Source organism: Myotis myotis, unplaced genomic scaffold, assembly GCF_014108235.1.
Source record: "Myotis myotis isolate mMyoMyo1 unplaced genomic scaffold, mMyoMyo1.p scaffold_m19_p_6, whole genome shotgun sequence".
Taxonomy (NCBI): Eukaryota; Metazoa; Chordata; class Mammalia; order Chiroptera; family Vespertilionidae; genus Myotis; species Myotis myotis.
In genome coordinates, this window is record NW_023416368.1 from 8,272,802 (window position 1) to 8,289,923 (window position 17,122).

General features: G+C 49.0%; 1 protein-coding gene across 7 annotated transcripts in view; it reads right to left on the minus strand.

The window, feature by feature from the left end:
- Positions 1 to 17,122, minus strand: part of TENM2 (teneurin transmembrane protein 2) — an 897,969-nt gene that overhangs the window by 10,473 nt on the left and 870,374 nt on the right. For all 7 annotated transcript variants that reach the window (XM_036312664.1, XM_036312661.1, XM_036312660.1 and 4 more), the window contains 2 exons: positions 9,062 to 9,358; positions 5,991 to 7,605 (listed from right to left, as the gene is read on the minus strand). In XM_036312664.1, coding sequence (XP_036168557.1) covers positions 5,991 to 7,605; positions 9,062 to 9,358 — 1,912 coding nt within the window. The remainder of the gene's footprint in view (positions 1 to 5,990; positions 7,606 to 9,061; positions 9,359 to 17,122) is intronic.

The following is a 17,122-nucleotide window of genomic DNA, read 5'->3' on the forward strand; positions in this document are numbered from 1 at the left end:
CCATCAATGTGAAAGCAGACTCACTTGATGCAAACAGAAAATAACTGTAAAATTAAAACAAAGAAAACAGAATCGATGCAATTAAATTGAGCATGATTTTGTTGCCAGCTACTGAGGGAGTCTTAGATCTGCTCTCTCCATTAAAAAGGGAGATTAGAAGTGTTAATGAGGTGGCAAACACATCCCAGTGTCCAGGGTAGACTTTCTCCGCCTCAACTGATTGGGAGGAATACAAGGAAGACTGAAAAGAGACTAAGGTCCCCATCTGTGTTTCCATGCTGCTTAGTACCTCATCTGCACACCTTCACAGAGACGTGGGCTGTGTAGGGAGTTCCCTGAAAGGCAAGAGAGGTCTTTTCCCTGTAGGATCCTCCCTAGCACTCAGGAGGTGATTCCTGGCCCCTGCCTTTGAGACCAGGAATTTGAAGGGCCACACCCACGAATAATAATTGCTCATGCCACCTGCCTTTTTTACCTTCTAACATGGCTTGGTTTCTGAGTCTAAATCTACTGTAAAGTGTTTATTCGAGTTGCTGGTCTCCTCCATTCGGCGGGAGACACACCTGGCACCACAAGCCCCCTTCTCCCTTGGAAGTCACTGGTACGTGACGGGCTCCTTAAACATCTGGCAACCTGGTGCCTCCTAAGAACTCATTCCCTCCCTCTTCTCAGGTTCTCCAGCGCATCTGGAAGCACGTTCTCTCTCCAAAACCTGCTGTCAGCACAGCAGCTTGGTGCTAAGCAGAGATGGGAGGAGGGGGTGCGGGAAGGAGGAGGAGGCGCCTTCCTCGTCACCGAGGGAAAGGAAACCCCACAAAATCTGACTTGATGCTCACAGGTGCCTGGGGTTATAAACCCAAAGACCCACTCAGGACAAGGGGTGGGGGGAAAAATGCAAGTCATGGTGGGTGACACCTAGGAGGTTCACTTGGCTCCAAATTTGTTGGGGTTTCCGGTTTGCCAAATCCATGCCACTCAGAGCAGAATTTGGATCTGTTTCAGGGTGGAGCTGGAGAGTCCTCCCTCCACACCCCAGAAAATGATTCAGGGGTGGCGTCCCCACTCTTCATCTACAAGTTCCCACTCTTCATCTACAAAGTTCCCATGTCCAAGTTCATTGCTGTGTATGCATAGCAACCGCATTCCATTCGCCTTCGTGCTGAGCCAAGTGCGTTACAAGTCACAATTCATTTATTTTTCCCAATCCCATGGGGGAGAACTATTATTATCACCATTTTGCCGAAGAACTGAAAGCTCAGAAAGGTTAAGACGTTTGTTCAAGTTACACAGCAAGTGATGGGCAAGGCCAAAACGTGCTCATGGCCTGAGGACAGACCAGGCTCTGGGCTGGGCTCTGGTCCAGGTTTGTCCAGGACTGGGGAGTCTCCTGGGATGCTAACATTGGGAGGGACATCTGTCTCCCTGTCTTTTTACTAATACCTTTTAATCACAGACATAGCAATCATCAATATATCACCTTAAAAAAAGAACTGTTAAGCCCGGCCATCGTGGCTCAGTGGATTGAACATGTCCCATGCACCAAGAGGTCACAGGTTCAATTCTCGGTCAGGGCACATGATTGGGTTGCGGGCTTGATCTCTAGTAGGGGGTGTGCAGGAGGCAGCCGATGGCTGTTTCTCTCTCACCAATGTTTCTATTTCTCCCTCTCCCTCTTTCTCTAAAACCAATAAAAACATTTAAAAAATATTAAAAAAAACCCACAACTGTTAAAAAGGCTGCATTTTTGGATCCCGTGAGTGGGAAAGGAATCTTTCCTGACCTCCGTCGCCCCTTCCTGGCAGCTGCCCCTCTGCTCCAGCCCAGGTGTTTTGGAGCTGCTGACGGGGCCTCCCCCGCCCGCTCTCCAGGGAGCCTCTTGCATTCAGAGAGCAATTTCCCAACAGCCAAGATGCTCTTGGGCACCAGAGAGAAGGTACCGTGCTTCCCGTTCCTACCGACTACATCTTAATTATTCTTCTGCTTAAATGGCGAGCGGCAAGTTCAACCACTCGGCTGCTCTCCTAAGTGGCAAATGAGGGCTCATTGAGATGAGGTTACAGGTGAGCCACCGTGCACAGAGTGGAGACGAGTTGGTGTTCTCCGCGGGGGTCCCTGCTCCAGGGGTCCCCTCCCCTTGACGGGGCAGCGGGTGTGGGTGTGTGCCTGGCCCTGCTCTCCCCCCAGCTCCCTGGTCCAGCTGGGATGGGAAACATCAGCCCAGGCCACGTGGCTTCTCTAACACTACCGTTTATGTCAGACTCTTTCTAATAGTTTCCGGATTTAATTTTGTTGGACTTGGTTCAACCTGATTTAATTCACATTTATTGAGTCTGTAGCGCTGGAACCAGGAAAGCCGCCTTCCTGGGGCGCAGGGCTCGGGAGCGCACGTGGGTGGCGGTTCGCGAGCCGCGGGAGGGGAGGGGAGGGCAGGGGAGCCGCCGTGGCCAGTCCTGGACCCCACGGCATGAACGGCCGGTACTGGACCTCGCCTCGCGGGGTCAGCGGCTGGTACTGGACCTCGCCTCGCGGGGTGAGCGGCCGGTACTGGACCCCCGAGATGGGTGAGGCAGAGGCGGCAGCAGTGTCGCCAGCGGCCCCCAGTGGCGACTCGCCAGTTCGCGTCTCTGGGGCGATAGCGGTGGGGGGACCAGTGCCCGCGGAGCCACAGAAAGCAGGCGGCGGGATCGGAGCTGCCTCGGGCTCCGCTGCTGGGACCCCGCACCCCTAGCGCCTCCCCCCCCCCATCTGCAACGGCAGCCTCGGGGACCCCTGCGCCCCCAGCCGGAGTCAGACGGACTGGCCGGTGCTGCCCGACAGTTCCAGGTCCGAATGGTTACGGATCCATCAACAGGAAGGACACCCAGGCGGATGCCTTGGGTCCCCGGGCAGCTGTTACAGAAGCCCCGCCTCTGCGCAGCCTTGGAGAGACTGTGGAAGGAGAGAAGGTGCAGAAACTGCTCACTTAACTGGGCCCAGGGGGTTGCCAGTGAAGGGCAGCCCCTTCGCCCCGCTCAGGTCGTCCCCCCCCCCCCCCCCCCTAGTCCACGTAGATACTGGGTGAATGGATTCACTGCCGGCCTTGCCCAGCTGCCCCACCAGCCGTGGTGGCGGAAACAGGCAGCGCAGGGAAGCGAGCTGAAGACCCTGCGGGGAGGCCCAGAGGGTGGCTTCCACCACCTTCCTCTATGGACTTGGCTTTGTGCGAGGCCCAGGGACTCGGCACCAAACGGGTAGAACCTAAAGAGACAGCCCCATTGGAGGGGGAACCACAACTAGATGAGTGGGTGCCCCCACCCAGATTCCAGATACAGAAGGTCCTTCCGCCCCAGGCCACCCAGCAGCTAGCCTACCATAAGGTGAGGACGTCGAGACCAAGCCCAGCCGAAGGCCCATGGACGGCTCCCGCCTGAGCCCAGCGCCCATGAAGCCGCCCCTCCTTCCAGTGAAGACAGCAGCAGCCCCCTGGGCCCAGGCAGCCCACAGCCCAGGACCGACCTCAGCCTCCATGAACAGGGGGAGGACTCCCCCCCACCCCCCAATACAGCAGTGATTCCAACTCAGAGGACACCCAGAGCTACCATCTGGTATCTGCCAGTTCAAAGCACCAGTTTTCCCCCTTTTCCTGAGACTCAGGAGGCCAAAGCAAGAGCCTTCTGCTTTTTCTCTCTCGCCCCTACCTTGGGACGAAGGAAGGGGTCTGTCCTTTGTGTTGAGAGGCACCAACCCCCTCCCCTAAACCAGGCCGAGAAGGAGCCAGCCAGCTCTTACTGCTCCTGGTGGGTTTTCTTCCCAGCTCCAGTTTATTTTCTGGGTCCCCTCTACCACTGAACTTCGTGTGCTCCCTGAGCCGCCAGGAATAGCAAAAAGGTTCCCCCCCCCCCCCCTTTCAGAAGAACCAGGAAAGTGGCTGAGGGGGTCAGTGAGGTCGAGTGTACTCTGCGAATGATTTTGTTTGGGCCTTGGCAGCTGTAGGCACCTGTTCAGCTCATTTTGAGGGCTTTAAAAATGTGCCTCTGGCTGATCCATCGCAAAGGTATCCAGCGCCCAGCAGGGCTTAGGGAAGCCCAGTTTGGGTGGTGGGAGAGTCTTCTCCTATGCACCCCCCCGCCACATCGTTTCCTCCCGTTGCCCCCTCCCTCCCATTTCATAAAGATCTGCTCAAATGCCACCTTTTCAGAAAGGCCTCTGTGAGCACCCACGTAGACGCTGCCTATCACTCTCTAACCCTTTAGCCTATTTTATTTCTCTTCATCGCACTTATCATTATCTGAAACTATATACATATGTGTGTGTGTTTTCCTGAGAGGGGCTTTAATTTAAAACTGCAGTGAACTGGGGTCAAAAGTCAGGCTAAGCCACAGGGAAGAGAGGAAGCCTGGCAGAGTAGCATGGGAGTGCCTCCCAACGAGGTGCAGGGGGGAGGATGGGAGGGAGCCAGCGTGGCCGTAGCTCCTGGGCTCACAGGTACCCGCTGCTTCTGTTGGGGGTGGGGTACTCGGCTTGGCTCGAAAGGACCTGGAACTTGTGTATGAGGCATGGCATAGCCACAGGTTGATCGTTAAGGTCGAACTATTTCTCTCTGCAGCACGGGACATAGTGGGCCGCGCAGTGCTCCTGGTAACTGCTGCTTCCTTTCCTATCTGGGGGATGGACAAGTGACTCCTTGTCATGGGAAGGTTGGGGCCCCTTAGGCTTGATGCCTCTCTGGCCCATGGCCAAAAGCTGTTAAGTTTCTTGGAACTTGGGGGCCTTGGACTTGGGGTCCCCGTGTTGTTCCTCTATAATGCATGGGCAGGCGAGATGGCCTTGGCTTCTTTGCTGGAAGTTGGTCTCTTTGGATCTCCATCCATCCATCCATCCATCCATCCATCCATCCATCCATCCATCCATCCAGACTTCCTTGCTTATTTCCCCGAGGACGGGGACTTTAACTTGCTCTCCACTGCATCTCGGGTTCTAAGTATATGTTAGATGCTATGAAAATATTTGTTGAATGGGTGAATGGATGGATGGACATGTAGGTGGAGAAGACCCTCTCTGATGTCTCTCTTCATACCCTGTCAAAGCTTCCTGTGTCCTTCTGACTTTTGCTCATAGTTCTTCAGCCTTGAGCCCATTTCTGCCAACCAAGATCACTTTCATCAGGGGAAGTTTGACCCTTGGGGCCCTTCTGTAGTACATCAAACTTTTAAAATCTTAAGTCACACACACACACACACACCTTTGAGAGAAAGGTGTTTGTCTTGTTCAGCATTGTATTCCCCAGAAACTAGCCTGGTCACTCTAGAAATGCTTGTTGAATAAATAACAGGTACCTGTAAGGTAGCATAGACTTAATTCTGTTTTGTGTTATCATTGGTTATGTGTATATGTGTCCTGCCAGCCTGGGGGTGAGGTGGGGAACTGGGTCTTAGTCATCTCCATACCGAGGCTAACTCATTGCTTCACTAGTGACGATGATGTTAACAGCATGAGCAGATGCCCTTTGGTGAACATCCACTGTCTAAGTGCCAGGTACTAGACTTCACCTACATTAGAGTTCATGTACTTTTCAAGACCACTCTCTGGGGTGGTTTTATGAGTGTCCTTTCACAGAGAAGGAAACTACAGCTCAGAGAGATTGGACAAGTAGCCCATGGCCCATTGGTTTATAAATCAAGGAGGAGAGTTGGAACCAGATAGCTCTGACACTAGCATCCCTTTCTTTCCCTCTTCCTACGGTGGTTTTCCTCTGTGGGGGTGAAAAGCCTCTTATAAAACTTATTTCAACTAAATGGACTTGAAAATGGTCAGGACATCTTCAGACTGACTTGGTGACTGCTCTGTACTGCTGTCCCTTGACTGTCCTAGATACTGTACAGCCCAGGGTTTACAGTTCTCCACATTCTCCTAGTATAAGACATAAGACCTTCTTTTGAGGTTCCCAATGGTGTACCAGGACAACCACCCCACAGGGAGCCACTGCCCAGCTGAGGCAGCAGTGTCCTCACCTGTCACGTAGTTCTTTAAATCCAGCTCATTGCTGAGAGGATTGTTGCTCTTGAACATGTACAGGTTAAAGGGGGCTGGTTCCTTGCCCACGTTTTTCCACATGGTGTAGTCTGGAGAGGTCCATCGCCCAGCCAGCACATCATAATCACGTTGAGTGAAGTGGACCAGTTTGGTCAGGGGATCGTAGAGTCCCCCATGGAAGCCAATGACCATCTGGAAGTCGGGGTTGGAGTCATAATAAATCTCCCCATAGGCTGTATATTGCAACTGTTTGATCATGAGACCATTGATGCTGAACACAGCCAGGGGAGTCCCTGTGTTATCTGAGGCAACATAGTACTCCTCCCCACTGCTGCTCTCCATGGCAAAGAGGTGACCTTGGAGGTCATAGTAGAGCGAGGTTATCTCTGAATTGGAGTGATTGTAGACATGGGTGATGCGAGTCGGGTTGTGGAGGTCAGAGTAGAAATATTGCAGATGGTGGCCCAAGTTGGTCTTGTAGGAAGCCCGCCGCCCCACACCATCATAGCGGTATTGGACGCTCCACCCACTGGCCTTGTTGTAGGCTCTCGTCAGGAGGCCCTTGGAGTTGTACTCGAAGATGTCAGCCCCTCGCTGGCACAGATAGCCATCGTCGTCAATTTTGTACTGCACATCGCCAAGTCTGGTTATCCGATCCCGGAGGTCATAGCGCAAGGGCATAAGGCGCACACTATTGCCCGGGTTCAGCAAGTGAAGGTTCCCATTGAGGTCATAGCTGTAGCGCCAGGTCGGGCGGTCATTGACAGCCACACTCTGAAGCTGCCCGTCCCCGTCATAGTCATAGGTGTACTTGGTGGTGTTGGCATAGGGCCCCAGTTTTAGCTCTCTCTTGATCACTCTTCCCATGCTGTCATATTGCACCGTCATCCAGTACATGAGGGACCTGAACATCTCGTACTGAACTTCCTTGATCCTCCCGTGGGTGTCAAAGTGTTTGCTGAGGGTCATCACGGCGGTGGTAATGATCTGGTTGATGTCATAATAGATAACTCCAAACTTGCCAAAGTGCTCCACCTTGCCCGAAATCTCATCATAGCGGTAGAGGTCAACAGGAAGGGGAGTTTCACTTATGACGGGCTTAATGCTTGCGATCCGGAAGCTGTTGTCATGATAGGTGTAGTCGAACCTGGCATTGACCATGCCTTCCTCAGAAAACCTATAGATCTGCTTGTCCACGAGCGGGCCAATCTTCCGGTACCGGATGGTGCAGGAGAAGCCCCCACTTTGGAGGTTGACCATCTTCAAAACACCAGTGGTCTCGTCGTACCCAAAAGTGACAGCGGTACTGTCATAGACAATCTCTGATAACTTGGAGAGTTTCCCATACTTGTAGAATACCTGGCGCCCGGTGCCCAAAAAGGACGTCTTCAGGATTCGGCCATCATCACTGTAGTCAAAGATGACCGAAGCATTGCTTTCAGGCGGGTTGTAAATGTTGCGGATGTAGCCAATGGAGGTGTGCGTGGACATGCTGTGCCGGGCGACGCTGGGCATGGTGACGGCGTGGAGACGGTCGGAGGAGTCATACTCAAATATGTACTGACGCTGACTCTGAAGCAGGAGGACCATGGACTGGAGGATGGAAAGGGGAAGGAAATCCATGAGTTGGCTTTTGAGGACCAATCACTCACACGGACAGAATTTATGTCATTTCTCCAAAAGTCCATTCAAAAGGCACGAGGGATGGGGAAGTTTAGACCAGAGGTTATGAGTAGGTTGATTTCATTGGGCATGCCAACTCTGATGGATCAGGGTGGCTGTCCGGAGCAGCGCTTCTCAAACCTTAATGTGCATGTGAAATACCCAGGGATCTTGTTAAAAGGCAGATTCTGATTCATTCGTTCTGGGAGGGGTGGGGCCTGAGAATCTGCTTTTATAACAAGCTCCCAGGTGGTGCTGCTGTTGCTTGGAGGGCTTGGAGGACCGAGCTAAGAGGCATTGGTTGAGTTTGCCTATAGACTCAATAACAAGAAATCCCGAGATTGTTTAGTAATGACTTGCCACTGACGCAGCAGGGGACAGGTGTGACACACATACTATGTTTCTGCCACCCCTGATTAAAGAGAAAGCACAGCCTCCCTTTAGAAGCTACTGAAAAGATTAAATAGTTCAGAATCATTGATTCTTTGGGTAAAAAAAATGGCCTTGAACTTGAGGCCATTGGGCGATTCCTGCCTCCTCTGGTCAACCATTCCAGTATTTTATGGCATAATGAGAACAGTATTTGGGAGGGACCCAAGGGACAGCAGCCCCTCTCTTGCAGAGGAGGTAACAACAGCTCTGTCTGCAAGGGATCACTAATCAGGGGGCGAGGAAGGAATGAAATGGACCTGTGTCAAGGTGAGTCCAGCAGCTTCTGTCTAATGACGAGATGACCAGGGCAGCCTCAAAAGTCGTGACTTGTGTCCTGAAGGGACCTCTTTTTATTGCATGGCCAACCTCCGCAGACCTACACGGAGACCTGAACCTGGCAATTTTAGACACAGGGAATCTGTGGAGAGGATCCGTTGGCTGGTTCAACAATAGGCCCAGAGGAAGGGCGTTGCTCTGTGTGCTTGAGTTTTAAGCACAATCTCTTCCTCTGATGGCTAAATTCTGGGCAAGGCATTTCTAATTTATAAGTAATTTATAAGAAATGATTAGCCATTTCTAATTTGTAAGGAAGGATTTCTACTTTGTAAGTGATGATTAGCCATGTTGCCAATGGGTTGATTCTGTCAGCTTCAACAGCACTTATTAGGATTTTTGAAATAAAATCAGACAGTCTATCTGTTTTGCCATTCCTGAGTATCTAGTATTTTTTTTTTTTTTTTTTTTTTTTGCTTTTAATGGTAATAGTGCTGAGCTATGAATAACATTTCATTCAGATTGCCTCCTTCCCAGTGAGGGGGGAGAGTGGGAGGGGAACCCTTGTGGAATCCAAGTAAAGATGTTCAGATGCCTTATAGCAAAGTGTATTCGGTCAGCTGAAAAAGAGCAGCCTTAGCAAGAGACAGCCCCTCTGGCCCAGGGTGGCACGGATACCCACCTTGTCAAGGTAGGAGTAGCTCCACACTTTCCCGTCAGCAAACATGCGTGACACGATCCGGCCTTGCTTGTCGATGTCTGTCCTCTCACTCATGGCCCCACGCTGCAGGCCAGCTAAGCGCCCATTGAAGAAGTACGAGACGTTGACGGCTGCCAACCCGCTGCTGGGGAGCCAGAGGAAGGGGCGGCCCACCTGGTCGTAAATGATCCTCAGGGTGAACTTCCGGTGATCATCATAGATCTTTTCCGTTCGAATATTCCGGTCATAGTCGATGGACAAGAGATTCCTTCCGTGGACCTAGGCAAACACAAAGGGCCTGGTTTGAAATATACCACCTGGGCATGTTAGCTCAGGCTTCTATGGAGGACGTGTTTGGTGCGGCTGGGGCACAGTGTGCGTCGGAGGAAGAAATAACCCTGAATTTACCTAGAGGAGCGCTTTCTAAACTCTTACATCACGGTATGCATAGAAAATGGCGATATTTGTGGGATGTACTGGAATACAGACATGGGGCTGCTTAAGGTCACTGATGGCTGATCTGGGCATGGCAGCCAGGAGCAGTCACATGGGCTGGGATTTGCACAATTACAAGGGTGCCACCAGGTTGTAGAAAGCCTGGATGGCGACAAATGTGCAGTGCACGGCCACCGAGGGGCCAAGAGGATTTGTATATTTGCACACTTAGAACCGTTTTTGGCCATGTCATCAGCTGAGCAGCTAACAGTCTGTAATAGCAGGTGCCAGGATTTCTTCTGAAGCCTTAAGTAGAAGTACCCAGGAGGGTAGGGAGAAGGTCTTGGAAACCCATATTTTACAAAGACCTGGGAGTCTGAAGGCTCATTCTTATGTGCACTCCTTTACTTCTATGTAGAGAAAAATCTTACCACTGTCAGGGTTGCAAGAACTCACTGGGGAGACCTCAACAGGGCTGAGAGATGCCAAAAAAGGGAAGGGCTGACTCTTGAGGTTTAGCTAGTCCTGAGAGGATGGCTGGAAGTGAATAAAATGAGGCCGACTCAGTCAGGCTCTTTCAATATAATTGACTGCAAATCCAGACATCCCTGGAGTGACTGCTGAAGGCAATGGAGGATATAAACAGGCAGAGGGAAGAGATGGGAGAGATGTCTGGTACCTCCTCACCTTACCCTAATGGTTCACTAGCACCTAATGATAATAATGATGCTGGTGATGATGATGGTAACAATAACTTTCACATGGGCCGAGGGCTAGTATGTATAGGCATTGAGTTAGGCGATTTGCATCTACTGTCTGAACTGATGCTCACAAAGATCACTGGATAAATGAGGAAACTGAGCTGGAAATAGAGAGGTTACGTCCTTGCTCAAGGTCTCACAGCAATGACGTGGTGGGGTTGGTCTGGGATTTACTAGTAGCTCTAAAGACTTTGACCAGTTAACCACTTAGACATGTAACCAGGTTTACTGCTTCCTGTGTTATATGTGCATTGAGTGCCCTGAGGTATGTCCACGGAGGCAGAGACGGTAAGGCAATGCCACGGCCCTTGAGGGCTTCATGTTGCAGCGTGATGGGGAGACAAGGACTTCTTCTAATACCTCAGACACCTGTATTCTGCAGAGCAGTATTGTACTCAGGTAAAGAACGACATTTCACAGCTTCCTTTGGAGACAGGGGTGGCTAACACGATGTAAGTGATAGTTATTAGCTCGGTCTTCTGGGAACCTTGAAGAAGCCGACTCAGCTAAGAAGTAGGCACCCTTTTGTTTTCCCCGCTTTCCTCTCCTCTTAGGTGGAATGCGGACGTGATCTCTGGAGCTCCAGCATACACCTTGTGATTATGGGCTGACTTTGAGGATGGAAACCTCAAGGATGATGGCTCTCTCTCTCTCTCTCTCTCTCTCTCTCTCTCTCTCTCTCTCTCTCTCTCTCTCTCTCTTTCTGTTGACCTAGGTGTCTTTAATGGTCATCCATACCAACCTTGAATTGCTTACCTCTAGACTCCTTTTAGATCATAAAAAATAGCACGTTATTCCTATATCTCTGTTACATTGCAGTTGAAACTAATCTAAACTGATATAAGCCCCTGATGCTTTGACAGGTACTGTGCTAGGTACTTTAGATACCTGATCCCAGTTTAATTCTCACAACATAAGTAGAAGTTATTTTTTACATGGGCAGTTAGCTCAGAGGGTGACATAGCTAGACAGGTTCAGGGGCTGGATTTGAACCCAGGACTATTTGACTCTTCAAACTGTTGCTATTTCCATGGAGAGAAAGGGATAGAACATTTGAGATAGAACATTTGGAAAAGCCTGGATATAGGGATGAAGGTGGCAAGTTCTTGGGATTATAAGAAGCTTAGCTTTCAGCAGAAGATGCACACCATCAGACTCACAGCAATTGGGAAGAACAGTCAAGAAGACAACAGGGGAGGGGTAGCACTTTTTTTTTTAACCAGTCCAAACTTAATTCTGCCAGAATTACTGGGGATCTTGATCCCAAATTAGAGTCACACAGGCTGGGGCCACCTCCTCTGGAGACAGAAGTTTGGCCACATCGGGTTGCTCCATTTGGGACAACTGCAGAAGATTCCAAGACCTGAGAGTTTAAGAATTCCAGCTCAAGCCCTCGCCAATGTTTTATTCAGCAGAATGAATGATGCGGCAAGAGGGAGGAAGGATTTTTAGCATTCTCTGAGCCAACTGCTAGTGACACCCCACCATCTCCTATCTCCTATACCCATTCCCTTTCCCTATTCCCCCTTTTGCTCTCTTTGATAACAGTGTATAGCCCCCAGTGCATTTATTATTCACTAGAGGCCCAGTGCATGAAATTCATGCACTGGGGGGGGGGGAGTGGATCCCTCAGTCCAGCCTGCATCCTCTCGCAGTCCGGGAGCCCTTGGGGGATGTCCTTGGGGCTGCTGTGGAGGCAGGGGAGGCTCCCGCCACTGCCACTGCACTTGCCTGCCATGAGCCTGGCTTCTGGCTGAGTGGCAGTCCCCCTGTGGGAGCTCACTGACCACCAGGGGGCAGTCCTGTGTTAAGCGTCTGCCCCCTGTGGTCAGTGCGTATCATAGTGACTGATCGTTCCGCTGTTCAGTCAATTTGCATATTAGCCTTTTATTATATAGGATTGAATGTTAATTCTGCGCCAACATCAGGCTTGGTGCCTGTGGTGGAAGGCGGGACGAGCACCACCAACAGAGCCATGTGGCCTGAGGACCTATGATGCTCTTAGCCTGCTCCGAGCACTGCCCTTGTTTTATCTTATTCAATCCTCACAATAACACTCCTAGGCGAGCACTGTTATTATCTTCCTGTGACATGCAAGGCATGACTAGGTTTAAATGCCCTTGCGCAAGCTTATACAAGTGGTAAGTTGTGCAGCCAGGACCCCAAGCAAGAGTTCATGGTCTTCACCTGGCTCAGTCCTGCCTCTCCGACCAGCGCATGTGATTCCATCAGGCATGTGATTCTAAACCGTGGGGGCTATTGTAGCAAATCCTGCTGCTGGACTGATTCCACAGCACAGAGTCAGTTCCCAGGGAATAGAAGTGGGTGGTTCTGATGTGTGCTCTTGGTTAAAATATCTCAGTATGGGATGGCCAGCATGGCTCAGTGGTTGAGTGTCGACCTATGAACCAGAAGGTCACAGTTTGATTCCCTGTCAGGGCACATGCCCAGGTTGTGGGCTTGATCCCCAGTATGGGGTGTGCAGGAAGCAGCTGAGCAATGAGTCTCTCTCATCATTGATGTTTCTATTTCTCCCTCTCTCTTCCTCTCTGAAATCAATAAAAATATATTTTAAAAAATACACTCAGTATGATAGAAGGCCCTGTCTTCAGTTACGTGGGAGAGAACAGGCAAATAGTACATGCAACCATAATATAATCACGCCTGTGTGTGTGTATACATGTATATGTATACTATAACATAATCAGGGCAGAGACCAACATGTAAGTCACATACACATGCATGACTATCATTACAACTAAACTAGAGGCCCAATGCACGAAATTCGTGCAAGAGTAGGCCTTCCTTCCCCTGGCTGCCAGCACTGGCTTCCTCTGGCACCGGGGCTTTCCTCTGGCTGCAGACAGGCACCCAGGACCTGGGCTTCCCTCGCAGCCCCGGCTTCGTCCAGAAGGTCGTCCAGAAGGACGCCTGGTCTAATTAGCATATTATGATTTTATTATTATAGATTAGTACATGAGGGTGTTAAACCTGCAGAACTGAATAGTGGACAAGCACAGAAGAGGGGTCCCAGACCTCTGATGGCCAACATTTGGGTTTGATGCTACTACTGAGAGCTGAGGAGGCCTTTGCCCCCTTGTCTGGGTGCACCAACCGTGAAGAAGTAATAAGCACTAACTATTAGCCATTGATAATTCAAGGGGGCATTTTATTCCCAAATTCACCATGTCCCTGGGAATTGGATTTTATTATAGCACTGGTTAGAATTAACTTTTTATTTTCTTGTTTATTAAGGTGTAATTGGCATATATTAATGTATAAGTTTAAGGTGTACAGTGTAATGATTTGACTTACATATATCGTGAAATGATTAGAGCAGTAAATTTAGTTAACATCCATCATCTCAGATAGAAAAAAGAAAAAAAGAACAAACACTATTTTCCTCCTTATAATGAGAATTCTTAGGATTCACTCTCTTAACAACTGTCTTATGTATCACACAGCAGTGTTCACCGCAGCCATCAAGTTTGCATTACGTCCCCAGTACTTAGTTATTATTTTTATTGGTTGGAGAGTTAGTTGGCATTTATTATTTTTTTACTGTGGAAAGTATTATAGATGTCCTTTATTTTTTCATTTTTGCTCCCCTCCACCTGGCCCCTGCCCTACCCTAGGCCTTCATCTCACGATTGTCTGTGTCCATGGGCTATGCATATATGCGTATACGTTATTTGGTTAATTTCTTCCCTACCTGCCCCCCTCTCCCAACTCCCTTCCCTCTGAGGTCTGTCAGTCTGTTCCATGCATTCATGTCCCTGGACTTACTTTGTTCATCAGTTTTTATTGTTGTTGTTCTTTAGAGTCCACATATCAGTGAGATGATGTGATATTTGTATTTCTCTGGCTGGCTTATTTCACTTAGCTTAATAATCTCCAGGTCTACCCTTGCCCTTTCAAAGGGTAAGAGATCCTTCTTTTATACAGGTGCATAGTATTCCATTGTGTAAATGTGCCACAGCTTTTTTATCCACTCATCTGCTGATGGGCACTTGGGCTGTTTCCAGACCGTAGCTATTGTAAATAGTGCGGCACAGGGGTGCATATATCCTTTCTGATTAGTGTTCTGGAATTCTTAGGATATATTCCCAGAAGTGGGATCACTGGGTCAAATAGCAGTTCTATTTTTAATTTTTTTTCTTTTTTTTAATTAAATATTTATTGTTCAGATTATTACATTAGTTACTCTTTTTTCCCACCATAACTCCCCTCCACCCAGTTCCCAGCCCACCCTCCGCCCTCACTCCCCACCCACTGTCCTCATCCATAGGTGCACGATTATTGTCCAATCTCTTCCCTCACCCCACACCCCACCCCCCCAAGAATAGTCAGTCCATTCCCTTTCTATGTCCCTGATTCTATTACAATCACCAGTTCATACTGTTCATCAGATTATTTATTCCCTTGATTTTTAGATTCACTTGTTGATAGATGTGTATTTGTTGTTCATAATTTGTATCTTTACCTTTTTCTTCTTCTTCCTCTTCTTAAAGGATACCTTTCAGCATTTCATATAATACTGGTTTGGTGGTGATGAACTCCTTTAGCTTTTTCTTATCTGTGAAGCTCTTTATCTGGCCTTCACTTCTGAATGATAGCTTTGCTGGATAAAGTAGTCTTGGTTGTAGGTTCTTGGCATTCATCACTTTGAATATTTCTTGCCACTCCCTTCTGGCTTGCAAAGTTTCTGTTGAGAAATCAGCCTACAGTCGTATGGGTACTCCCTTGTAGGTAACTGATTTTCTTTCTCTTGCTGCTTTTAGGATTCTCTCTTTGTCTTTTGCTCTTGGCATTTTAATTATGATTTGTCTTGGTGTGGTCCTCTTTGGATTCCTTTTGTTTGGGGTTCTCTGCGCTTCCTGGACCTGTAAGTCTATTTCTTTCACCAGGTAGGGGAAGTTTTCTGTCATTATTTCTTCAAAGAGGTTTTCAATATCTTGCTCTCTCTCTTCTTCTGGCACCCCTATAATTCGGATGTTGGTACGCTTGAAGCTGTCCCAGAGGCTCCTTACACTATCTTCGTATTTTTGGATTCTTTTTTCATTTTGCTTTTCTGGTTGGGTGTTTTTTGCTTCTTCGTATTTCAAATCTTGGACTTGATTCTTGCAACCCTCTGGTCTGCTGTTGGGAGTCTGTATAATTAATGTTCTTTATTTCAGTCAGTGTATGCTTAATTTCTAGTTGGTCCTTTATCATAACATCGAGGGTCTCATTAGATTTCTTGAGGATCTCACTACATTTATCGGCGGTCTCACCAGTCTTCTTGAAGATCTCACTACTTTTATCGGCGGTTTCACCAGTCTTTTCCAGGGCCTTATTAAATTTATCAGCGGCTTCTAGACAGTTCTTTAAAGACCTTAAAAGTGTGGTTTTGAACTCTATATCCAGCAGTTTACTTTCCTCCAATTCTGTCGTTTGTGTCCTGTTTCTTTGTCTCGGCATTTTTTATGTTTCGCTGTGTCTACAGAGTTCCTTTCTGTGCTAAGTGTCCCAATTACCTGAGGTAGACACTCTTGGTGCACCCTCTTGAGGTCTTTGTGCACAGTCTTGTTGTAATTAAGCCTTGATTGTTGTAGTTATCACTGTGAGGAACTGACCTCCAGGCCAATTGGCTGTGAGAATCAGCTGTGGCTGCAGTGGGAGAACTTCTGTGCTGGAGACACCCCTCTGGGGCTAGACTTGTTTCGATGGGGCTTTGGTGCTCACTGAGTCTGCCCCCTGAGTGTGTCTTTTATTGTTCCACGGAGCTGCAAACTGGATGGTCCCACTTTGACCTCTGGGCTTCCTGGCTCCTGGATCTCTAGGGAGGTGCTAATCTAGCCTTTGCCTGAGGTTATCCAGCAAAAGTCTCCCTGCAGGGCTTGGGTGGGCGGGTCCCACGGGATCAACAGGGCGGGGTTAGCAATTATGGCTGCTCTCAGTCTTGCCCTCAGAGGCTCTGCTTCTCAGTGTCCCAGTAATTGCTGCAAGCCCCACGGAGAGAAAGCTGCCCTCGGGTTCCGACCGATGCCAGACAGTCCCGCTACTCCCGTTTGAGTCTGGGTCCCTAGAGACTCACCCGGAACTGGAGCTCAGAGCCTGAGACTCCCTCCCAATTGAAAACAACAACTGAACCCTCAGCCACCAGCCTGCTCCGCATGCACTCTGCACCTTAGTATTTTACTTCAGCACTGTGCCTCCTCTGAGTCTTGGTATGCTTTTCTCTTTCCTCCTAGTTGTAGAACTTCCACTCAGCCAGCCTTCCTGTGGTTCTGGATGATGTCCGTTCCGTCTTTTAGTTGTATTTTTGAAGTGGTTGTTCGAGGCAGCAAACTCCGGTGTTTACTTATGCCGCCATCTTGGTTTCTCCTATTTTTAATTTTTTGAGGAGTCTCCAGGCTGTTTTCCACAGTGGCTGCACCAGTCTGCATTCCCACCATAGTGCACAAGGGTTCCCTTTCCCCCACATCCTTGCCAGCACTTGTTGTTTATTGATTTATTGATGGTAGCCATTCTGGCATGTGTAAGGTGATACCTCATTGTATTTTTAATTTGCATCTCTCTGATGATTAGTGATGTTGAACATTTTTTCATATGTCTGTTGGCCATCTGTATGTCCTCTTTGGACAAGTGTCTATTCAGGCTCTTTGCCCATTTTAGTTAGATTGTTTGTCTTCCTTTTGCTGAGTTGTATGAGTTCTTCACATATTCTGGAAACGAACTCCTTATCAGACGTATCGTTGACGGATGGTTGGTGAATATGCTCTCCCATATAGTGGGCTCCCTTTCGGTCTTGAGGATGGTTTCTTTTGCTGTGCAGAAGCTTTTTAGTTTGATGCAGTTCCATTTA